The sequence below is a fragment of the Leuciscus leuciscus genome (genome assembly GCF_965113295.1).
Source record: "Leuciscus leuciscus genome assembly, chromosome: 2".
In the NCBI taxonomy this organism is placed as follows: Eukaryota; Metazoa; Chordata; class Actinopteri; order Cypriniformes; family Leuciscidae; genus Leuciscus; species Leuciscus leuciscus.
The window spans coordinates 7,281,298-7,305,884 of NC_138726.1; the positions used below are offsets into that span (position 1 = coordinate 7,281,298).

At 38.0% G+C, this 24,587-nt stretch overlaps 2 protein-coding genes and 1 long non-coding RNA gene across 3 annotated transcripts in view; 1 reads left to right on the forward strand and 2 right to left on the reverse strand.

Annotated features, from left to right (window-relative positions):
- On the forward strand, window positions 1–13,588 carry eif4g2a (eukaryotic translation initiation factor 4, gamma 2a; the record flags this gene model as incomplete). Its single annotated transcript, XM_082162002.1, is given in 23 exon segments — window positions 1–93; window positions 1,457–1,524; window positions 1,635–1,661; window positions 1,663–1,743; window positions 2,233–2,298; window positions 4,241–4,366; window positions 4,625–4,727; window positions 5,045–5,176; window positions 5,271–5,337; window positions 5,420–5,571; window positions 5,662–5,772; window positions 5,850–6,032; window positions 6,180–6,318; window positions 6,418–6,554; window positions 6,654–6,761; window positions 7,188–7,316; window positions 7,394–7,495; window positions 7,586–7,801; window positions 7,889–8,147; window positions 10,643–10,847; window positions 10,944–11,158; window positions 12,217–12,338; window positions 12,439–13,588. Coding segments are annotated over 23 exon segments (2,907 nt in total). The 3' UTR covers window positions 12,505–13,588.
- Window positions 3,723–4,234, reverse strand: LOC309493025. Its single transcript, XR_014203769.1, has 2 exons — window positions 3,966–4,234; window positions 3,723–3,935 (listed from the first exon to the last, which is right to left on the reverse strand). It is a non-coding gene; the product is annotated as an uncharacterized lncRNA (long non-coding RNA).
- The window catches only part of ctr9 (CTR9 homolog, Paf1/RNA polymerase II complex component), a 23,749-nt gene continuing 12,270 nt past the window's right edge, over window positions 13,109–24,587 (reverse strand). Inside the window, exons 12-23 of the mRNA XM_082162046.1 lie at window positions 24,456–24,544; window positions 23,785–23,970; window positions 23,614–23,701; window positions 22,854–23,002; window positions 22,653–22,769; window positions 21,158–21,303; window positions 20,997–21,068; window positions 19,260–19,542; window positions 19,024–19,178; window positions 17,977–18,058; window positions 17,785–17,897; window positions 13,109–16,068 (exon numbers count right to left, since the gene is read on the reverse strand). Of these exons, the coding sequence (XP_082018172.1) occupies window positions 15,660–16,068; window positions 17,785–17,897; window positions 17,977–18,058; window positions 19,024–19,178; window positions 19,260–19,542; window positions 20,997–21,068; window positions 21,158–21,303; window positions 22,653–22,769; window positions 22,854–23,002; window positions 23,614–23,701; window positions 23,785–23,970; window positions 24,456–24,544 (1,889 nt within the window). The 3' untranslated portion in view covers window positions 13,109–15,659. The remainder of the gene's footprint in view (window positions 16,069–17,784; window positions 17,898–17,976; window positions 18,059–19,023; window positions 19,179–19,259; window positions 19,543–20,996; window positions 21,069–21,157; window positions 21,304–22,652; window positions 22,770–22,853; window positions 23,003–23,613; window positions 23,702–23,784; window positions 23,971–24,455; window positions 24,545–24,587) is intronic.

The following is a 24,587-nucleotide window of genomic DNA, read 5'->3' on the forward strand; positions in this document are numbered from 1 at the left end:
ATGGCTAACTTTGATCGGTTACCAGGAGGTAACGGGCTGGAGGATGGAGGAGCGAGGAAAAGAGGAAGCATCAAGACTATTGAGAAGCACCCAGTAAGTTTTGAATGCTTACATATCTTCTAAATGCAAATGTTGTCATTGTTGTGGAGCACACTAGCTTATAGATAACAGCAAGACTAACATATTCATACTAAACGCCAAAAATTCAATGTTGATGTTATGGGGACATTATGATGTTATTCATTATGAAGGCACATGAATTCAGAAAAAATAAATTAAAAATATTGATGCAGACAGATAAATTATTTATATTAAACACTGCAATATTCCATAAAAAATAAGATTAGGCAATTTTGATTTCATGGTGACTTTAACGAAGTAAATGATTCAATGACTCGCTCAAAAAACTCGTCGCCACCTACTGGCGAAACGATAACATGCAGGAAAAAAAGACCACTGAACGAATCTCAGCGGACGGGCATTGATGAATCAAAATCCCCTCCACCACTACTCAGCATCCTAATTTTGTTTTGTCAAGTGTGTAGGTGCATTGAAACTTGATGATGACGTGCCATCCAGCATGTTTGACGCGTCCTATGGATAAAGTTGCGGCTGTCCGTGACGTCAGGTCACACAGTTCTCCTCCTCACACCGGTGCGGCCAGTTATCTCAAGGCGCACTGTTCTTTAACCATATTATTATTAACGTTTAAGTACAAATCGTCTTCTTTTCTCATCTTTTTTCTTTTCCTTTTTGGTAACCCACCATCATCAAAGCTGAAGTTCTTTTAGAAAAGGTAAGATTTTTCCTGACTTGCATTAGCCAGTGGGTTGCTGCTGTAAAATGGCTCCGATTGCTCTCCTGTTCTTGCTTTCTACCTTTACTAGACCATAACCGCTTCCAGTCAGTTATCCAGGCGAACTGACCGACGTTACCGGGTTAAACCTAGAGGTTTAGTGCTGTATGTGAGATACTGTGTGTTTCTATGTTAATTGTTCGGCTGTACCGACTCGCTTTATTATCGCTTATGAGAAAATGGCGTCTGGTTATTAAATCAGCTGTTTTCTCGCACCATCCTGCCGGTAAACCGCACGTTTGACCATAAACTGGCGTGTATTTTAACACCAAGTGATCCGTTATCGAACTTGATGTCTGGTTTAAGTTTCCACTTGTTTATATAGCTGACTTTAAACGTTGGATACCCCGATCGTGGCTGTTTTGTTGTGTGTGATAATTAGCCTCAATGCTAATGGGACGAGAAGAGCTCTATGACAACAACTCAGTGTGATTTGTCTATCACCATCATCAACGTCGTCATAAAATGTTAATTATTTTACCGCTCAGATGTCGCCTCTCTTAATTGATCATAAACCTTTCAGTAAACACAATTATAATGCCGTTCAAATGTGTTGTTTAATAAATCAAGATTCTTTTGTGAAATCTGATCTCATGGCAGAGGCCTTGTGCTTTGTTCAGATTTGATGGCAGTTCAGTTCTTTACATCTATCCTCGTCGTTTTTCTCAGTAACTGAAGAACCCTTTAATCTCTGATATGTTTTAGTTGATGTTCAATGCGTGTCATTTTCCTTTATCGTGTAAATCTGATAAATAAAGTGTTTTTTTCCTTCTCTTAGGCCGTGTTTCTACACCCCCACCCTTTCACTCATTCTTTTTGAGGATCTTTCATTGTCAAGCCGCCAAAGTGGAGAGTGTGATTGCAGAGGGGGGTGCTTCTCGTTTCAGGTACACATTTCACTTATTATTCACTGTTTTTCATGGACCTGATGCCAGTTGAGAAGACCCTTACTTTAGCTAAGGTTAAATTAGTGAAGAGGTAAATATTTGAAGCTTATTAGTTAATCTGAGAACATAATCAATTCACATTTATTTGTATAGCGCTTTTCACAATACACATCGTTTCAAAGCAGCTTTACAGAAAATCCATGCGTCTATATTACAATTTCAAGTGATCCGTTATCAGAGGTGACTGTTCAAGTTATACATTTCAGAAATGTACATGCAAATCACGCAGTTAGCTAACGATATATTAATTTAAACAATGTATTAAGGCAGAAACAATGAGCTCATTGAAGTAAAGAGTATGTTGTTAAAGATTAGGATATATAGAAAATTTTAGCATAACCTGTACATACAGCTTCATGGGGATGTGGGGTATAAGGAGTTGTAATCATCTCAATTAAAATCTCTCAGCCCCAATTTTCACTTTTATAGTGCTTCTTCGGCCGGAGGAGGAGGTAGGGGTGCACCTCAGCACTATCCCAAGTCTGTCGGCAACAGGTTGGTTTCAGCCGTGTAAACTTGGTTGATTTGTAAGTGATTGTGCTGTAGACATTGGCTATGCTTCCATCCACGTGTTTTTATGCGCATTTTGGGATATCACAAAAAATAAAACTGCTTGAAGATGCCAAGATGTGCATGAAAAAACGTATGCGCTCGTTTGAGTCAGATAAATGTATCCGTTAAGAAAACATGCGCATAAACTACGATGGAAACACATTTACCGAATAAATCCCCCCAAAAATGTTTGCCTGTGCGATGGGACTGCATAACTGGACTAACCAGTGGACTGATCTCGTTGCACAGCATTTGAAATGCTGTATTGGTCATTCTGAAATGCCTGAGCAAAGTGGTTTGATATTTATAATTACTGTGCCAAAAGGAGATGGAACCCATTATAATCAGTGATGCGATATACTGGATGTGACACGACACCACACATTTCCGACAGTAAACTCGTGCAACTGACACAAAGAACAAATGGATTTGCAACGGTCGCTTTGTCACATCCAGTGTAGACAGCCTCGAGCTGTTGCAGCACATTGCTGCTTCCAGTGTAGAGACGGTGTCAGAAAGAGGCAGAAACATTTGTGTTCTTATCTACATCTAAAGGGGGTCATTATAACTGCCAGATTTACGTTCGCAACCAGTCCATGAACGGTTTGAACTAACTTCCTAGTAAACAAATCATTTGTTTGGACAAATCATCACTGTCGGAAAACAATTTAACTTTTTTAAAAGCTCCGCCTCTACATCAGTGACCATCAGTTTCACCTGTGGTATTTACTAGATTTGTCAGATTCATTGACTCTTCTGAATAGCTGCCAGCAATGATTAACTGCACACAACAACATTTTTACTGATTTTCTTTTAGTTTGAAGTATAAATAAGATTCTTAAATTTGAAGTCACCATGAAACCAAGAAAGACAGTGATTTATTTTCAATGGGATATTGCAGTATAAATTATTTGTCCATGATCATCATTGTTTTTTTAAAATTCAATCTTTAATCAAAATAACTTCCCCTTCCAATGACACTTCTGATGTTTTTACTGGCACAAGAATTCAGGAAGCTGTTTTACTCCTGTCACAACAGGAAAGAAAAGATTATCAAACTTGTTTCATGCCAGCTTGAAAGTGCCCCTATTGTGCTTTTTCAGTTATTACCTTTCATGTAATCTGTAATAAAGCTGATTGTGAATGTAAAATGTCTGCAAATTTTCAATGAACAAAGTGTACAATAAATGGAGTTATTGTCTCCCAAAAAAAATAGATTCTGAAGTGAGTCTTCAGTAATGCCCGCCTATGGTCTTCTTCACTGGTTGCCCTTGAACAAAGTCTACTTTGACCCGCCCTCAAACACAAAAGAATGAGGACTCTGGCTTGAATTGATATGATAAAACCAACGCCATTGTTCCTGTTCGTATCACTGTGTATGCAAGGAAGAGCTGAAATTCAGATATGGGAATGAGTTTCATTTCCAAAACGTGCTGTAAGCGGTAGACCAATCAAAACAAACTGGGCCATCTGACCAATCAGAGCGGAGGATGGTCACGGAAAGGCTGGTTTCAGAGACCCTATGAGAAAAAAGATGATGCTGCAATGTATATTATGAGAGAATTAAAGTGTTTTTTGACCTTGGATGCATGTAAACTATTGTAGGAGACCTCCAAAACAAAATTAGGAACCTTTAAAATGGCATAATAGGGGCACTTTCATGTCTTGTTTACTAAGTCACAAACATTATTAGTAGCTTGTGAGGTAAAATGGTGTCGACCCCTTGTGATAAAAAATAAGAGAAGGCATTTAAGTGTCTTTTACTCATCTCGGCTAGAATCCTTTTCTGATTGGCTCAAAGATATTTTAGTACTGATGTTTCATGTCTGACATTAATAAGTCATTGAAGCCTTTTCAAAACATTAAACGTGGTTTTGTTTTCTAGCGAGTTCCTGGGGAAAACCCCAGGGCTTAGCGTTCAGAGATGGGTTCCTTCACGAAGCACTAGACGAGATGTCAACTCCTCCAACGAAAAAGAACGACACGATGCAATCTTCAGAAAAGTGAGAGGGTAAGGCACGGAAATTAATCGCTTCAGTTGAGTTTGCCCTGATTTACCTTTCAAGAATGATGTATCACACTGCAGAAAGCAGAATGCGCTCCCTAGTCCCACTCTAGACGTGTATAAAGACAAGCATCTGGCATAGCAGAACGTTTCATCTTAGATTTGAATATCCTTGGTTGCAAACATGCTTGAATTGGCTTTTTTAATACTATTTGCAACAAAAGTTACTGAAGAACTGACTGTTTTGCTTCTGTGTCTTTCTAGCATACTTAATAAACTGACCCCTGAAAAGTTTGACAAGCTATGCCTTGAGCTCCTGAATGTGGGCGTAGATTCAAAGCTCGTCCTCAAAGGAATCATCTTGCTGGTGAGGATTTGGTTCATTTATACATGTAGAGTTGTAATTAATTAGTGATTTAATCACTCTTTTTAATTAGTGATTTTTCTTTTTCAAAATGAACAATGTCTAGCATTGATTTTTAAAAGCTCTAAATCAAGTAAACTGTTTTTCCAAGCAATTCAAGTAAACCATTTGTAATAAAGAAACTAAGACCAGTCATTATATTAGTATTAATATGGTTTGGTTAAATTGAACATGGTTTGGCTGCATTTTATTTAAAGTTGCTTACAAAAGACAAATGCTTTCAAATGATGTTGACTTTTCTACTTGTTCGCTTCAACTAGATTGTAGACAAAGCCCTCGAAGAGCCGAAGTATAGTTCGCTATATGCTCAGCTATGTCTGCGTTTGGCAGAGGATGCTCCAAACTTTGACGGCCCATCAACAGAGATCCAAACATCACAAAAACAGAGCACTGTAAGATTTTCCTATTTATTCATTAGCAAGAAGCTTCGCAACACAGAGTTCTGTATGGGTACATTTATTTCACTATTTCATCATGCTCCTACAGACATTCAGGAGACTTCTGATTTCCAAACTTCAAGATGAATTTGAAAACCGCACCAGAAATGTTGACAGTAAGTAGTGGAAGTGCGTACATTATTACTCCTGCTGTGCTAAATTGCCAGATATTTACTTATGTATTTTTATTTTTTTAAGTCTATGATAAAAATGACAGCCCTCTCACCTCTGAGGAGGAGGAGCAGCGTGCCATTGCCAAGATCAAAATGCTTGGCAACATCAAATTCATTGGAGAACTTGGCAAACTCGATCTCATTCATGAGTCTATCCTTCATAAATGCATCAAAACAGTGAGTTATTCATAAATCCTCCATTTAAATAGTTGTCGGCTGCTCAATTTCCATCCTAATGTTGCTACATGTGAAAACTCTTAATTAAAGCTTCTGGAAAAGAAGAAAAGAGTCCAACTTAAGGATATGGGGGAGGATTTGGAGTGCCTCTGTCAGATAATGAGAACTGTGGGGCCAAGACTAGATCATGACAAGGCCAAGGTAAGCTGCTTTTAGACTGCCAGGGCTTTGAATAGGTTAAGACGCATGTATTTCCTTAACACCCCTTTCTCTCGTAGTCTTTAATGGATCAGTACTTCGGCCGTATGCGATCCTTAATGAACAACAAGGACTTGCCTGCTAGGATTCGTTTCCTGCTTCAGGATACTGTGGAGTTGCGAGAGAACAACTGGGTGCCTCGGAAAGCTTTCATTGATAATGGACCTAAGACCATCAACCAGATCCGTCAGGATGCAGTAAAGGTGAGTTTAAGATGTTACCATAGACACTGGTGTTGTTTCAAAGCAACATTGCTAATATCAGAATTTTCTGAAACCATTTCAATCTCTTCCCGAGAAAAATTCCCAATGCTGACATTGACCTGCTGGCTTAAGTTATTTTTCTCTCAGGATTTGGGATTTTTTATTCCACCGATGACTCAAGGACTAAGAACTGACTTCTTTCAAGAAAGTCCTTTCTTGCAGACGAGAATAAAGCCTGATCGAGAAACTCTTGGGGGATTAGCGGATATGTTTGGGCAGATGCCAGGTATGTCCTGTAGTGCGTTGACATTTCTAGGACAGGTGGTGCATGACTGGATTTGCACTGGTTCAGTGCGAGCTTAATAACTCTGTTGTCTGGTTGTAGGCGGTGGGATTGGAACTGGCCCCGGGGTCATTCAGGACAGGTATTCCCCCACCATGGGCCGTCGCACAAACCCTCTTTTCAACGGGCATAGTGGTCACATGGCCCCTGCAGCCCAGCCTTTCATGAAATCCAACCAGGTAAATGCCAATCTACTAAAGAACTGATGTTTCAAGGCATCAAAATATTAGTCTGACCTAAGTCTTTTTTTTTCTCCTTTTTTTTTTTATTAATCAAAGGGGCAGAATCCGCTTTTCCAGAACCAGACTCATTCATCTCAGCAGCAAGCTCAGTCCAAGGATTTGCCACCACGTTTCATTAAGAAAGGACAGCTTAATGCTGATGAGGTATGAATGATTTTCATTTCAGATGATGTACTTGTATAGCTGTCATTTGTAATAAATGGTAACGGTTTTTATTAGTTTACACCAATTTCAGTGTTGGGTACAAAAAAAAAAATCCAGACTTTGTAGCATATCAAAAGTAACAAGTCACAAAGCTTATTCAACTTACTGAATAATAGGTGCCCTACAAATAATGTTCAGTGACGTTTTGTTCACACATCAGCTGAAAGCAGGATACTCTAAAAGAACTTGGTTCAGCAAAATGAAGATTGATTAAAAAGGAACCGATATTGACAACCCAGTGCTTGCGTCCATGTAGCTGATGTGTTTACCTGTTGTAGTGTGCGTTCTGTGTAGTGTGGGCTTAATTTGAAGGGAAAAAAAATTGAGATCTCTGATTGATTGGCTCCTATTAATTTATTGTTCCAGATTAGCTTGAGGCCTGCTCAGTCATTCATCTTGAACAAAAACCAAATGCCAAAGTTGCAGCCGCAGATACCTACCATGATTCCTCCTAGTGCTCAACCTCCACGCACATCCACACCACCTCTGGGACAGGTAATGACTACATTTCACATAGAAATGGAATTTCTTTTCATTTTAAAGGTGTGTTTAACTCTTTTGGTTGTTTGCAGCCACCGCAACTTGGCCTGAAAACCAACCCGCCTCCAATTCAGGAGAAGCCACAGAAGACGACTAAGAAGCCACCTCCTGCTGAGGAACTGCTTAAGATGACTGTACGTACCACTCAACAATTCATTAATGAAAATTGTTCTCTGTAACTTTTGAGCGAGCTGTTCTTTAAATGTGTCTGTCTGACTTGGCAGGAAGCTGTTGTGACCGCTTACCTGAGCAGCAAAAACATGAACGATGCGGTGAATGGTGTGCGAGAGATGAGAGCTCCCAAACACTTCCTGCCTGAGATGTTGAGTAAGATGATTATGTGCTCACTGGAGAACCCAGATGAGGACCGAGAGCATGTCAGCACTCTGATCAACACGCTCCGCATGGAGGGACTGGTCACAGGGGAGAACTTTATGCAGGTTTGTGTATACACAATGAAATTTGCCCTCACTGCTTCTTGACTCAAATTGGGACTCATCCTTTCCTTAAATGACATGTTTTTACAGGCTTTCCTCAATGTTCTGGACCAGTGTCCCAAGATCGAGTTGGATGTTCCCTTGGTGAAATCTTACCTGGCTCAGTTTGCTGCCCGGGCAATCATTGCTGAACTCGTGAGCATGGCAGAGTTGGCCCATCCACTGGAGAACGGCACCCACTTCCCACTTTTCCTCCTCTGCTTGCAGCAAATGGCCAAGCTGAAAGATCGAGAGTGGTTGACCGATCTGTTCCAACTGAGCAAGGTCAACATGCAGAAGATGCTGCCAGGTTGGTGCTTTTGTGTCCTCCCTGTATGGAAACAGGGGTCCCTTCAGTTAATGCAATGACTAACACTGTTCAAATACATCAGTATTTATTGATCTTTGTTAAGGCCCGTACACACCGGGACGAATATCGGCGCGCGTTATTCGCCAGCGTTTTTCAACGCGTTTTTTGTGTTCACACCCAAGCGATTTTTGCTGACGATGAGCCGAGTGAACATGCAAATTCATTCCCTGACATTTAGATGGCGCTTAATGTAAAACAAAAATACAATACCACTCCATAACAGTCTATACTCTGCAATACCACTCCATAACAGTTCTCTTTTAACAAGATTTTTGTAGTCGCTGTCGCGTTTGTCATATAGTTCTTTATTCCGACACCAACGAGACCAGCTCTACATTCATCTTGCCTTGCATCTTCCTCGTCATTTCTTCCCGGCAGTGTCTGTCTATGGGCAGTGTAGACGCTACTTGGCGTATATCTTCTTCGCTGTTACGTATGTGTGCTCGGCAAGACCGTTTTGTGTTTGAGCGCCCCCAAGTTGTGTTTTACTGTAACTTCAGAAGCTCCAGACACGAGCAAAAGCGCCAATCTCATTGGTCGGATAGTTTTTGACGCCGCGCGTCAAACCAAAAAAACAAACCTGAGGCGTTTAAAAAAAAAAATGTACGCTTTTACGCGTGCCGTTTTTCGCGTCGGTGTGCACACTCACATTGGCGCCCTTTGTTTAGTTACGAGGCGTTAAAATCTGCGAATATCGCACGCGAAATTCGTCCCGGTGTGTACGGGCCTTTAGTTTTAGGTAATGAAAATACAACTGTTCCTTGTCAGATCAGGTCCATTTAAATATTAACAAATAAAACCTTTGATTTTAGTAATGTATTGTATTTAGTAAATGTTGAAATTAACCAACAATACTTTCTAAAACGTTTATTAATCTTAGGGGCGGTTTACAGTTTTCAACTAATAACGGAATGGCTGGTCATTCACACAACGAAAACGCAAACTTTTGAAAACTGGTTTCAATGTGTAAGTTAAAAAAAAATACAACAACAAAACAGTAAAAAGGCAAGTTTGCTTAAATAGGTGCTTTTACATTCCGCCATCTTGTCAGTCAGCTCTTCACTCTTGCGTTTTTCACGCACTTTCATATGAATGCCTTATTTTGCATGACTAAATTCTACATCCCTTTATCCTGCCCTATATCTAAACTTAACTACCTTACTAACTATTAATAAGCAGAAAGCCTATTTAGGAGTTTGAGGCAAAAGTTAACTCTAAAGTGACAAATCTGTTTTCGTGTGTGTATCTTTTATTTCCATATGTTATCAAAACGTGTTTGTCAAAATGACAAATATTACACTTTTGTTTTTCTTTTTTTCTTAGTTATGAAACGTGTAGTGGCAAACAATTTTACATCACTGAATAAGAGACAAACATCGATCAATTGTCTTTAACAGTTATTTATTCCCTTGCAAGGAAAGGTCAGCAGTCATTACAAAGTGCCTGCAGAGTGTGACCATGAGTGGGGGGGTATCCTTCATTCTTTATAGTGGTTTTCCTGAGGCTACATCCAGATACATCTTAGCCATAACTAACATATTGTTTAGATTTGTTTATCATACTTAATCATATTACACCCTTGAATGGAGACTCTCTGTCTCGGTCATACATTCAGTCACATTAACTTTTGTCCGGTCATATACAAGGACATACACATATATTAATAAGAATATGTATCGACACCACATTAATCTAATTACCATCATATTTCTAAGATTCTATGAATATAATTAAGTGCAAACATAATAGAACATTACGTTTCTTCCACAAATGGTAATTAAATGTCACCCTTCTATGATTTCGGCCCTCAAACTCTTTCAGACTACACTACATCAGCCTGATTTTTGGACTAATTTAATAATTGAAACCGAATTGAAACAATCTGTATTGTATAAAGCGCTATATAAATAAAGGTGACTTGACGATGTAGGGTGTTGTGGTGATTTGTAAATGACAGTGGCCATCGGGACACTCAAATCTATTGTTTTGTGTCATAGTGGATGACAACCGACTGCACGTCTCGACTTAAAGACTAGCATGTTTCATTTATTTTCGGCCCTCCATGATTGGTTCTGTCACATCTGTGAAGTTGGCCAATAGAAGCACAGATGCTCTTCCATACACGGGTTTCTAACATGGGGAAAGGAAGACAATGGCATTGGTGCTGCTAGGTGCAATTATGCAATAGAGGAAAGGTTTGTGGAGCGGGACAACAATACTCCTGCCTTTATGATGTTTCCTCTGTGAGTGCTGACATCATGCATGTTAAACATGGCAAGTGATGATTGGTTGGGAAGCAACGTGTAGTCTGATATGTTTCTTGTCCATGAAAAGACAAGAATTTAGGAGTCAAAATTGCGTAATCTGGGACAGTGACTATTGTTTATTTGGTGTGGACTCGTGTTCATTTCCCATATTCCCGTCTCTGCCCACAGAAATAGATCAAAACAAAGATCGCATGTTGGAGATTCTGGAGGGGAAGAGCCTGAGCTTCTTATTCCCTCTCATGAAGCTGGAGAAGGAGTTGCTGAAGCAGATCAAAGCAGATCCGGCCCCGCAAACCATCTACAAGTGGATCAAGGACAACATTTCTCTGAAACTGCACACTGATAAGGGTTTCGTTAACATTCTGATGACCAGGTATGATGATGATGATGGTGATGATGGACCTGCTGGCCGAAAGCATATAAAGGTTTATTCTGTGTACCCTTGATTAACCCCTCCAAATTCTTCTAGCTTTTTGCAGTACATCTTCCATGAGATGTATTCCACTGAAGAAGAAGAAGAAGAGCAATTATCTTCTCCTACGAAAGAGCAGCTGGACCAGGAAAAGCAGCTGCTACTCGCCTTCAAACCGGTGATGCAAAAATTCTTGCATGATCATGTGGACCTGCAAGTCAGTGCACTGTATGCCCTGCAAGTCCACTGCAACGCCCATGCTTTTCCCAAAGGTGCGTCTAAAAAAGGAGGAATATCTATTTATCCATCTATCCATCTTTTTTTTTTTTATTGTTTAGTTTGTGTATTTTATTATAATTTATATATATATATATATATATATATATATATATATATATATATATATATATATATATATAAAATAAACTTATTTAAATATTTTCATTAGCTTTTTTTATTTGAATTAATGATTTAGTTATGTTTTAAATGCGTGTTTTTTATTTATGCATTTATTTTTTGTATATATTTAATTTATTATAAACAAACTAAATACACTTTATTTTATCAAATAAAACAAAGTAATAAATATATTAAATAGAGAAATTATATATTTCATAAAAAATAAAGAGAAGTATTGTTTAAAAAAAATTGGTACTTATTTTATTTAGTTTGTTTAAAAGTCCACTGCAACACCCTTGCTTTTCCCAAAGGTGCGTCTAAAAATGGAGGATTATCTATCTATTTATGCATCTATCAGAGAAGCGTTTTGTTTGTTTTTAAAACTTTTTTTTTTGTGTGTGTATTTAATTTAATTTTTTTATAAAATAAACGTATTTATTTTTATATATTTTCATTAGCTTTTATTTAAATTAATGATTTAGTTATGTTTTAAATGTATGTTTTTATTTTATTTATGCATTTATTTTTTTGTATATATTTAATTTATTATAAACTAAATACTTTATTTTATAAAATAAAACATATATTAAATAAAACAATAGAGAAAAAATGAGATAGATAGATAGATAGATAGATAGATAGATAGATAGATAGATAGATAGATAGATAGATAGATAGATAGATAGATAGATAGATAGATAGATAGATACATGCATACATACTTTTTTGGTACTTATTTTTAGTTTGTTTAAAAACCCACCATATGTGGGGTTTATTTTTATTTATAAATAATGCAGAATAATTGAAAGTCATGGCAATTCGTTGGTCTAAAGGTGTGGGAACCGTGGAGTTTGTTTACTGAGAGATTTTTGAGAGTAATAAGAGGAAATGCTTGTTTTCCTGTTTTTAATCGTGTCTCTCATCTCCTTAGGAATGTTACTGCGCTACTTTGTCAACTTTTATGATATGGAGATAATTGAAGAAGAGGCCTTCCTAGCATGGAAAGAAGATATTACCCAGGAGTTTCCAGGGAAAGGAAAAGCATTGTTTCAGGTAACGCGCACCACCATTATCCTATTGCAGTGAACAATGGCACCCTTTCATCGGAAGACACGCCACTTACATGATGTGTTTTTCTTTTCCTGTTGTTTAGGTGAACCAGTGGCTCACCTGGCTGGAGACGGCAGAAGAGGAAGAGTCTGAAGAGGAAGCTGACTGAAGAACCAGCCAAAGCCTTGACGTGTCATCTCTCCCGTTTAGTTTCACGATCTCCTGTATTAACCGCCGCACTGCTGTTTTCTGCAGTGTCAAGCCAACGTATTACGTCACGCTTCTCTTTGACCTCATCGTTTAACGCATGTAATGACTAAGAACCACAGATAAATGGTATTAACCGCTTTTGAAACTGCATCGTTTTCTTTTTATACATTTTGCTTTTAAGAACATGCATTTGCAAGAGCCTTTTCTGCTGCTGTTCGTTTCAGCACAAAACCATAGAAATGCACTTTTGCTCAGTGTCATATTTTGAGTTACTGCAATATTCACTTTCGTTTGTTACAAAGAATCCTCAGTAATCATTGGTTACCATCAATGCGTTGTTCATACCTCACAGTAGTGGGCGTAGTATGCGGTGTGTGTGTGTGTTTGAGTCAAATGAGAACTCTCCAGGTCTGCAAGGTGCTTGAGTCTGAAAAATGGTTTACTTTCCAGTTGTTATATGATTGTAAAATATCATGTTTTTTTTTTGTTTTCCTTCCCTCCTATGTCTTATAATAATGAACAAAGCCATGTGGGAGTGATGAAATTATGCGGCCTTTTTAAAAAAAAAACGTATTTTTTTATTTTATTTTTGCCTCAACCCATGTTCGTCCCCTCCACTACTTGTCAAGCTGATACTTGAATTTTTTTTTTCTTTACAGCATGTTCAGGGATTACCAAAACACAGCCTGTTTAGATGCGACAATTTGATCCGAACAGAAATGTGTCTTTTTTTTTTTCTTTTTTTTTATGCGTTTTAATTGGTAAAATAAAGATGAAACGAGATGAGAAATTTGTTACGGATGTTCAATTTACAGTCACTGTTTTACAACCTAATGTTTTCCCATGATGTCTATGGATATTATACATATTTATTTAATCATGAGGGGGGAAGTCGAAGCTTTATCATTAGGTAGGACGACAAACGGTGACCCACTCGTGGCCTCTGTACAATGATTTGCTGTTTCAAGTGTTACTGTACGGTGCAAGAGCTCAGAATGTTCAGTGTACCACTGTTGCTTTCAATAAAGTTACACACCAGCGTTTATCTGGCCTTATTTTAATGTGTGCTTGGGCGTGAATATGTGGAACAATGAACTTTTTGTCATCAAAAGAAGGTCAATCTTCCAGTTTAAGAATAATTGGGTTTTTTTTCTTTTTTTTTTTTCTTGGATGAAAGTTATGAGGACAAATTTGAACCTCTATTACATTTATAACTGATAACACTTACTACAGGCCTCAATGTTCAGTTCTTATTTTTGTGCTCAATTCCAGTTTCTGAACACTGAGCTCAGCGTTTACCCGAATGTCAAATGAATTCATACTGTCACGACTTGTGTAATTTGATAATGTATACTTGCACAGTGATTCATAAATGTTTCTTTATTCAGGAGTGAACTAAAAACGATGCTTAAAATCCCTAATTGGAAATGCAATGTTAAGATGATGTTATGGTTGTAAGTCAGAGTATACTGTATTGGTATATGAGACGCCCCATAAATAAATAATGCTTTATGTACGTTTTTTTAAAGATGTTCATTTTTATCTTGTTTTTCTGTAGTTCTTATGAATCTTTCTCATTCGTATTGTGCAATGCTTTTAATAGTTAGGCTATTATTGTGTTATTGATGCCATGTTGGAAACATTTTCTAATAAAGTATGAGGGAAAAAGGCACACTGGCAGACTAATTGCATCTACTACTGTTCAAATATATATATTTTTTAAAGAAATAATGCTTTTATTCAACAAGTATGCATTCAATTTTTAAAAAAAAATGACAGTAAAGACATTGTTAATGTTCATTTGAACTTTCTATTTATCAAAGAATCCTGAAAAATGTATCATGGTTTCCACAAAATATTAGTTGCACAATGTTTTCAACATTGATAAGCAAAATCAGACTATTAGAATGATTTTTGAAGGATCATGTGACACTGAAGACTGGAGTAATGATGCCGAAAATGCAGCAATGCAGTCAAAGGAATACATGACATTTTAAAACAGAATAGTTACTTTAAAAAAAATTGTTTTGTAACAAATAAATGTATACAATGTACAAATATATATATATAGAGCGAGAGAGAGATTGGATAAATAATATATTTTAAAATTATTATTATTTATCAGTGAATAACAATTTAAATATCGTCGCTGTGAGGCATTTTTTTTTCATAAATCCACCTTTGGTCACCCATTACTTCTGTCTGTGGGTTTAACAAATATTTAACCAATAAAAAGTACTAAAAAGAGCTTGTGACTCCATTGGCTCCTCGTACGAGGGACATTTGGCCCTCACTAGCGCTGGTTACGTTTTCATCAACTTGCAGGTTATGAAGTTTATTGTAGCTATATGTGTGTCTGGTCAAAATCTCACACAGGCTATTTAAGACAGTGTTGGCTATGACTCATGCTAGACTTTTTTTATTGTAGCGATTCACTTATTGTGAAATATTATGACACCCAAATAGTGAGGACATTTCACTGGTCCTCACCAGTTAAAAAGGCTTATAAGTCGGCCAAAACAAACATGTTTTTACTTAAATCCAGTGTTGTGCACGTTTCTGTGAGGGGTTGTGTTAGGTCATAGAAAATATAATTAACCTAATATAAAATCATCTATGCAATGTCCTCACTAATATAGTGAAAGAAACGCGTGTGTGTGTGTGCGCAATTTGCTTATTTGCTTATCGCATACAAATTCAGAATGTGTAAAAAAAAATTATAATAATAATAATAATAAATAAAAACACTGCAATAGTTCCAAACAAGACAAAATAGAAAAAGTTTTCAAAATACTTTTTATTCAAAGGGATTTGATATTGTACACCAACTCTGAATCACTGTGTGTGATTGTCCCTTAAGATTAGATAGCACAATATATGCCGCAATGCTCATCAAAAACGTCTGTTAAAGAGGTTTTGAACATTTCTTACTCAAAAGACTAAACAGAAAACACGTTCTCATTTAAAAAAAGAAAAGAAAAAAAAACATACAAAAAAAAATCCCTAAAATCTGAGAAACATTATCCTGGATGACATAACTCCGTACGCTGTGACCCGAACATTACAAGAACAAAGGCTTTTGGTTTTCCCCACCAGACCGAACGCTCAGTAATCTCAGTCACTGTCGTCATCAGATCCTCTGTTGGAGGCTTCATTGTTGGACCCCTCGGGCTCAGATTCGTTCTCGGACCTCTGCGGAGAGCCCTCGTTCTCTGACGCCGGGGCCGGAGATCCAGCCGGAGATCCAGCCGGGGACCCAGCCGGGGATTCATCATCAGAGCCTTCGGAGCGGCTCTTTTTGCTCTCGTTGTCCGACTGCTCGGAGTCGGATTGCCGCTGCGGTCTCCTCCTCTTCACCGGACGATCACTGCCGGACTCATCCTCGTCTGAGTTGGCGGAGCGCCGGGGGCTGCCGGCCTCGCTGCCGGATCGGTTCCGCTCCTCGTTGGAATCGCTGTCAGAAGCGATGCGTTTCCTGTGGCTTTCGTCATCGTCTGAACCCGAGCCGCTGTGCCTGGTGTTCCTGGACATAAAATCCACAACATTAGGAAATGAATAAACTTCAGGTAGCGTTGAAACTGAAGTAATGACATAGGGGTGGGCGATACCGGTGTAGATTCTGGACTATCGTGTCTATCGCGGTTACGCTCCCGTGACGTTTGCATGTGTTTTTAAGTATTGTGGACAACTCATTTTGCAATATGAACGTGCAACGCAATGAAACATGCCAAATTGTGCGGACATCATTTTGACCAGGCTGTCATACAAAGAAATGATGAAAACCTGCAGAGAGAACCAATGGAATATTAATAACTGATTATGTTGTAGTCAATGTATGCTTTTTCCTGTGAGCTTTTTTTCTATGCATTTTTTAGCTGTAGTTTGCTAGCCTGGCTCCGCCCTCCTACGTACTTCCGCTCAATTTTCATTTTCCTTCAGTATGTCGTCTGGGTTTGCGGTATATTCGCGGGTTTTCTTCGGCCAATTTTTACCGGTCCAATCAGCGAACAGAGGGAGTGGCTGAGAACGATGACGTTGAGGTTGTGCGCTAGTTCGAGTTGTAGGGTTACGTCACGACCAAACGTTAGCGATTGGTTATGGATCCAGAGTGGCTCTGGGCAGATCTAATAGTTTTAAGGAAGTTAACTCTTGTCAATGGGGAGTGGCCAGACTCTCTGTACAAATGAAATGTATGAGAGTCTGGTAGGACCAGGCTAGTAGTTTGCATTTTTTGCCACATCATTTTGTCAGATAAATAACCAAGTTAAGGGTTTTGTTTTTCCTTCATATTTATATGTTTTAAAAAAAAAAAAGAGAGAGAGAGAGAGAAAGAGAGAGAGAGCGAGAGAGAGCGAGAGAGAGAAAGAAAGAAAGAGAGAAAGAGAGAGAGAGCGAGAGAGAGAGAGAGAGAGAGAGAGAGAGAAAGAAAGAGAGAAAGAAAGAGAGAGAGAGAGAGAGAGAGAGAGAGCGAGAGAGAGAGAGAGAGAGAAAGAAAGAGAGAAAGAAAGAGAGAGAGAGAGAGAGAGAGAGACAGACATTAGGTCGGTATTCCTAAGCATTCATGAATTACATCTAGAGCTGCACGATTCTGGATAAATCGAGAATCACGATTTTTTTTGTTTCAAAGAGATCCCAATTCTCCCCAGATGATGAACAAGACAACTAAATAAAATAACGCAATTTACTAAAGGTTCTGACAAAATGTTAATTGCTGCAGTTTATATAAAATGTTTAATTAATCTGAATGACTTATTTTTTTTAAATAGTTTTGAATGAATGATTCAATGACTCCACTTATTTTATTGCTGAATAATTGAGCATTTTTTTCACTGAATCAATGAAATACATTTTTTAACAGTTACTTATTGTGCCGTAATGATGTAATGGATAAAATTTCAAAGTTATTTTCAAACTTGGTGATTTACTCTATTTTGATCGCTACTGTAGACATCAGTGTTTATATCCGACCAATAAACTTCTGTGATAATATGAACATTTGTAACAGAAATACTGATACTGATGTTGAAAAGATGTGTGATTGTGAAGCTGTTTAATACCTATACATGACAACTGCTCTCTCTGGGTCAGCGGGATTTTAACGATTAATGGTGAATCTCTTATTAATGCAAGCATTTAAGTTCAGATCTATGCATGAAAATTAAAATTATATTCATTTAAAAATGAAACGCATGCATGGAGGAAATATACAGGGTGGATTTCTCAAGTGACCGCCTCTTACCTGTCTTCTGCTATTTTCAGGCCATCCTCATCGGAGGAGGAATCGGAGGATGAAATGATGGCCTTGGACTTGATCTTCCCTTTAAGAGACGGCGGCATGCGCTCTGGCTTGGACTTAAAAAAAGAAAAATGCAATTAGATGTAAATCTCTACATCCAGGAACACCTGCACATTAACCGGAGAGCATCTGTACCTTCTCGGGCCTCTTGCCTGGCCTGGGTTTGCGCTGCTTTTTAGGCCTTGAGCTTCCTTCGTCATCATCTGAACCAGCTGGTCTGTGGAAGCAACAAGACAAACACACTGAAACTCAACCTGGCCCAGCTCGAGTCGGGTTCAACTACAAATCACTAGGGATCAGAAACTATATCATTATTAATATTATTAACATCATTAAAAAAATATTTGATTTATAATTACATTTATAGAATTTATAACTATTCAATTAGATGACAAAAAAAACGAACAAATACAAGTTCAACACGATCATATTTTGCACTTTTTGAAGGAAAAGATTGCAAAAAAAAAAAAAAGGTTTTATAATTTAAATGTATAATCATCCAGTTACATAAATCAAACTAAGGTCAAAACCTAGAGTTAAGGATTTAAGAAAGTTTCAAGTAAAACTCTTGATCATATGGATTCCTATTGAAATTATTGGATTTTGCCAATGAAATTTTGATTAGCAAGGGTAAATTTGTCCACCGTTGTTAAAAAAATCATTTTGTAATTGTATTTTGATTCTCTGAATTGCAGTTGTGAGCAACCCAAAAACTCGCCCTTTATGTTCCACCTGGGTTATTATCATTAACTAAAAAAAATTAAATAATAATAATAATAAAAACCAGGACAATTACAATAGGGTTTCAGCACTACGTGCTTGAACCCCTAATAATAAAATAAAATTAGATTTTGTCAATTAGTTGCCAAGGCAGCATTTCAAATTTTTGATTAGTTTAAGTTCAAGCACTAAAACTACAAACTAGAAATGAAATAAATCAAAACTAATGCTGAACTAAAACTATACCTACAATAAAAAATAAATTAAACCTACAGTGATATAAAAAAAAACTAATAAAAATGACAAAAGCACATAAAATTAACTTTTTAACTAACAATAAAATTCAAACTGAGAGTATAAAAATAAAAGCCAATTCACAATATTAATACAAACTATAAAGGTATATGAACAATGCTAAAATAACACCGCATTCCACCACAATCTGCTCTCGTTAACGTTTACCTCCTCCTCTTCTTCCGGGGTTTCTTCTCTCCATCCTCTCCTCCATCCTCGACTTCACTGCCGCTCCCAACTTTCTTCTTCTTCTTTTTCTTCATTGGCAGGTCTTCATCAGAGTCATCATTGACAAAGTCATCAAAATCGCCTCCTTTTTTGCGCTAATAAAAAGTTCAAATGAACATGTAAATAACGGCCTTGCGTTTTTAATTACTAGATCCCAGCTCTCCAGAAAAGCTCACCCGTCCACTGCCTCCTTTCCTCTTCTCCTTTGCCGAATCCTTCATTCCCTCTGAGAAGGTGAGCAGGTTCTTGGTCTTCTCCACATACTGGGCTCTCTGCTCGAGCAGCTTCTTCTGCTCCTCAGCCACTCTGCTCTTCCTCTCCTCCTGTTCTTTCATCACTTGCTGCCGCAGTGTGTCTCTCTCCAGCTCCTGTTTGGCACGATGCTCCTTCTCCTCCTCATCTTGTTTACGAGCTCGGGCCACATGGTACTGAGCCTGGCTTAGCAAGTCAGAGCACTGCCTGAGAGACAAAACATACATCTATACTAATCAGATCGCTGGAGATTCTGTCATCATTTATTCCCTCTCAAGTCATTCAAAATTCCACCTTTCTGTTCCAAAAAAAAAAAAAAAAAGAAAAAAAAAGACAGATCCCCGGTTTCACAGATGAGTCTTAACTCTTGTCCCAGACTAAAATGCATGTTTGAGCTGTTTTAACTGAAAGAAACTTGTATTGACAGGAATATATATATTTTTTTTATAAGGCCCATTTATAAAAGCTACTTAAATGTCCTAATTGAACTAAGGTCTAATCCTGGCTTAATCTGAGCCCTGTCTGTGAAACCAGGCCAGAAAGAACAAATGAAGAAAGGAATGAAGAATGGATCGAACAAAAGGCCCATAACAGATGGAAGGAAGGAAGGAAGGAAGGAAGGAATGAATGAAAGAAGCATTGAAGGAATGAACGTGCAATGATGGATGGAAGGAAGGAAAGAAGGAAGTATGGAAGGAACGAATAAACGAAAGAGGATGGATGAATAGAAGGATGCAAGAAACTAACACATGAATGATGATGGATGGAAGGAACGAACAAACGATGAATGGAAGGATGAAAGGGACAAACGAATAAAAATAGGATGGATGAAGGAACAAACAAATGCATGATGAGTGGAAGGAAGGAAGGAAGGGACGGACAGAATGGATGAACAAAAAATGGATGGATGGAAGGAATGAACGAACAAAGGATGAAGGAAGGATGGATGGATGGACAGACAGATGAAATGAACAAAGGGTGGATGGAATAAACAAAGGGATGGATGGATGGATGAAAAGAACAAAGAAATGAATGATGAAGGAAGGAAGGAACAAACAAAGGATGGATGGAAGGAAGGAACGGACAATCAAAGGATGGATGGATGGGATGAACGGATAAACAAAGGATGGAACGAACAAAGGGTGGAAGGAATAAACAAACGATGGATGGATCGATAGATGGATGAAAAAAACAACAAAATGAATGATGATGAAGGAAGGAAGGAACAAAAGAAGGATGGAAGGAACGGACAATCAAAGGATGGATGGATGGGATGAACAGATAAACAAAGGATGGAAGGAAGGATGGAAAGAATGAACAAATAAATGATGAAGAAAGGAAGGAACAATGGAAGGATGGAAGGAACAGATACGCAAATGATGAAAGGAATAAAGAAACGAGCAATTGAAGGAAAGAATGAATAATGGAACGAACGAACGAACAATCGAAGGAAGGAATGAACGAAAAAACAATGGCTGAAACAAATGATGGATGGATGTATATATACACATATAAAAACATAAATATAAACATTAAGCATGACATATTTTCAGACTGGCTGGGATTTTGTTGTCCCGCAGTTCTGGGGAGTTTGTCTGAATCGTGCAGTAAGACGAAACTTCCAGAACAAAAGTCTGTGACTCTGAGAAAAGCAACTTTACCTGGCTTCACTCGCGGCCAGCGCTAGGTCAAACCTCATTTTGTCTCCAGCCTTACTGAGGTAGCTGAAGTACCTGTGAGGACAACAACAACAGTTATGAGAGCCTCAGGCTGTAGTGCGCGTCACAGGTCATGGAGTTCACACACACACACACACACACACCTGTGAGCCAACTCCAGCTCCTTCACTGCACTCAAAACAGCCTTCAGATTACTCTTCTCATCCTTCAGCACCAGCGTGGCCAACCTCTGCAGAACCAGCGCCACGTTAAACAGCAGCACAGTGTCATTGGGAGCCACATGACGAGCCTGGAGGAAAACAAGTCAGAAACGTTAATGTAAGGAGAGCTCCTCGAGATCCTCCTGTCCCATTTTAGGGGGAAATCGGGTCCATCGGAGACGTCCAATAGATTTCTTAGGCGCGCCAAAAGAAGAAACCAGTGTAATCACCATGGGAAAATCTCAGAGTAAAACTGGGAGTTTGATACACCGGTGTTTTGCCAGATGAGAAGTTTATCTATGTATATCATCGTTTTACTCTTTTAATTCATTTTATAACTGTATCTTTTAATTTTCTTTTATAACCGTTTTAATTTTCCTTGCTTTTATACTGTGATTATTTTAATTCCTTTCTGTAAAGCACTTTGAATTGCCATAGTGTATGAAATGTGCTATATAAATAAACTTGCTAATTAGGACTGCTAATAGATTCAAATATTTTAAATAATACAATCTAAATAATTATTCATACTTAATACAATATTAATAAAAAATAGTCATAAAACATTTTGGGGGCATTAATCTCATATCAATGTGAAGAAAAACACTTTTAAAATGTTTTTCTTTTCAAAATGTACATTGTTTTATGAATTGGGTTCCTTTTAAAGATAACAAAGTGTTAGTTCACCCAAAAATGAAAATTAGCCCATGACTTACTCACCCACCGCCCATGACTTACTCAAAATATTCATATTTAACACGTTACAAAGATGCACTTTTATGATGGATAGATGCACTTTGACTTCAAAACAGAAACGGCCATTCACTGCCATTATAAAGCTTGGAAGAGCCAGGACATTTTTTAATATAACTCCAATTGTAATCATCTGAATAAAGAAAGTCATATACACCTAGGATGACTTGAGGGTGAGTAAATCATGGACTAATTTTCATGTTTGGGTGAACTATCCATTTAATATGCAACACGTCAAATTAATTGTTCAATACTATGTACTGAATTATGCAACATATTAAATAACAATATAACCTTATTTAGCTTAATAATATAGTCTATTTGACAATTATATGAGGCAGCCTGATTTATTTAGAGTCACTGTAATAAAGCAGAGATTCCCCCCCAAAAAATGTCTTAGCTAAACCGCTTAAACCTAAAATACTTACTTTTAAACTATTTCAATAATTCACCAAAATTTGCATGTTCACAGTTCTCTGAAGTTGGTTAATTGTCACATGACATGCAGGTAAACAATTTTCTTCAGCTTTTTTTATTTTGCTTGTTTTCATTTTAAAATAAGTTGTTGTTTTTTTTAAACATTTTTATAATTGAATTATTTGCTTTTCATAAACTTGTGAAATCCAGTTTGGGAAACCCAGCAGTAAAGAAAAGAAAATGGCAAGTTGCATGAAGATTTCCCCACCCTGAGAAGAGTCTGTTTGCACTCCTGCAGCTTGCCACATTTGAAGAGCGCTCGGGCCAGGTACAGCAACACCTCTGTGTTCTGATATTTGTAGAATTTCTTCAAGCAGTTTTCATACTGAGGAGAAAAACAGGTGGTGAGTACAGATCCACAGCAAACCCTTCCCGTTCAGAGGAGTTTTCCTTCAGTTTGTTCTCTCACCATCTGCACAGCACTGATGTACTGCTTCTGCTCCACATAGATGTGTGCAAGATTCAGCCAGACATCACTGATCTCTGCTGTGGCCTCTCTGACCTGGGCAAAGACATCCCGTGCCTCTCGGAAATAACCCTTATGTGCCAACACAGCCCCTGCGTCACACAGCAGAAACATGCTCACGATGAGCTGAAGCAAAGCGATGGGTAAACACAAGTCCACTTTAACCACGTCTACACCACGAAAGCAATCCGGTCAAATGCATTTTCAAATGCTCAAATTGTTTTAGACCCCGTTTACACCTGTATTTAGCGTAGTACACTTGTGACCCGATCGACCAAAACGCATCTTAAAGGATTAGTTCACTTTCAAAAAATGTATTGCTGATAATTTACTCGATGTCATCCAAGATATCCATGTCGTTTGCTAGATAAGACCCTTATTTCTCGACTGGGATCGTGTCGAGACTTTGAAGCTGCATTGAGATGGACATTTGAACCTTCTTTAAACATTGGTATAGTTGGTTGCCATTGAAGTCCATTCTGTGTAGAAAAATCCTGGAATGTTTTCCTCAAAAACCTTAATTTCTTTTCGACTGAAGAAAGAAAGACATGGATATCTTGGATGACATCGGGGTGAGTAAATTATCAGCAAAACGTTTTTTGAAAGTGAACTAATCCTTTAATACCAAGTGTAAACGGCCTAAGTTTATACTGCTAGTTACGGGTCTAGCCTTGCAAGGCCAATTAAAAAGCAGATAAAGCACCTATTCCATTGGCAGCATATAGATTTTTGGCATCATTCCTCAGAACTTGTTTGTAAATCGCCAAAGCTCGATCCTGGTGCCGCTTTTCCTATAAAAAAAAAAAGTAAAAAAAAAAGTAAAAACAAATTCAGGAAACACATGATGGTTTGTCAACTGAATAACGCAAGGCACCTTTTCTCTGTCTCTAGTGGGCTGATGCAGCGTCTGAAGCCACACGTTTCCCAGCGCCAGCATAGAGTAGGTGTCGTTCTGAGTTGAGGGCTGTTTAAGGATGCGTTCAAACTTCTTCTGGCCGGGTCCCCACTCCTGTTTGGCCAAGTGCAGGTTACCAATCAGCGACCAGGCGTCAGGGTGGTCCTACAAAACACATATTATTAATACAGATCTGAAGAAATCACCCAAAAACTCAGCACAACTAAAAAAGGACAAAAAGTCTAGGTGCGTAAAGACAACAAAAAAGCAAATGCTTATAAATGTCTATATAGATGTATAAATTATATATATAATGATTACTTATAATAATATAATATTCAACTGAGAATATAAATGTTATACTAGACAATTAATCTCAAACCATACAGAATTCCAAAGAAAAGATGACTGTTAATAGTTTTTTCCATGTGATATCTTTCTTGCACCTGGCGCTGTAATTAGGCACTGGAGAAGGTCGTGTTGTGACTGAAACGTTTGCTGGTCCTAAGTACAGCTGTGTTTTTTCTCACATTTGCTTTTTTGTTGTTGCTTGCAGGCCTTTTTTGCAACCTTTCGCCTTTTTAGGTTAACACAGATCCAGAAGAGTGACAATATATGTAGGCATATGTATGACGGCAAGAACTATCTACCTGATTGATCTGAAGGGCTTCTTTAAACCAGTCAGAAGCTTCGTAGAAATTTCCCTTGTCACGTGCCATCGCTCCAAGACGCAAGTAACCTGTTACAAAATCAAATAAGACAAATGAGCGGAATGTTTCCTG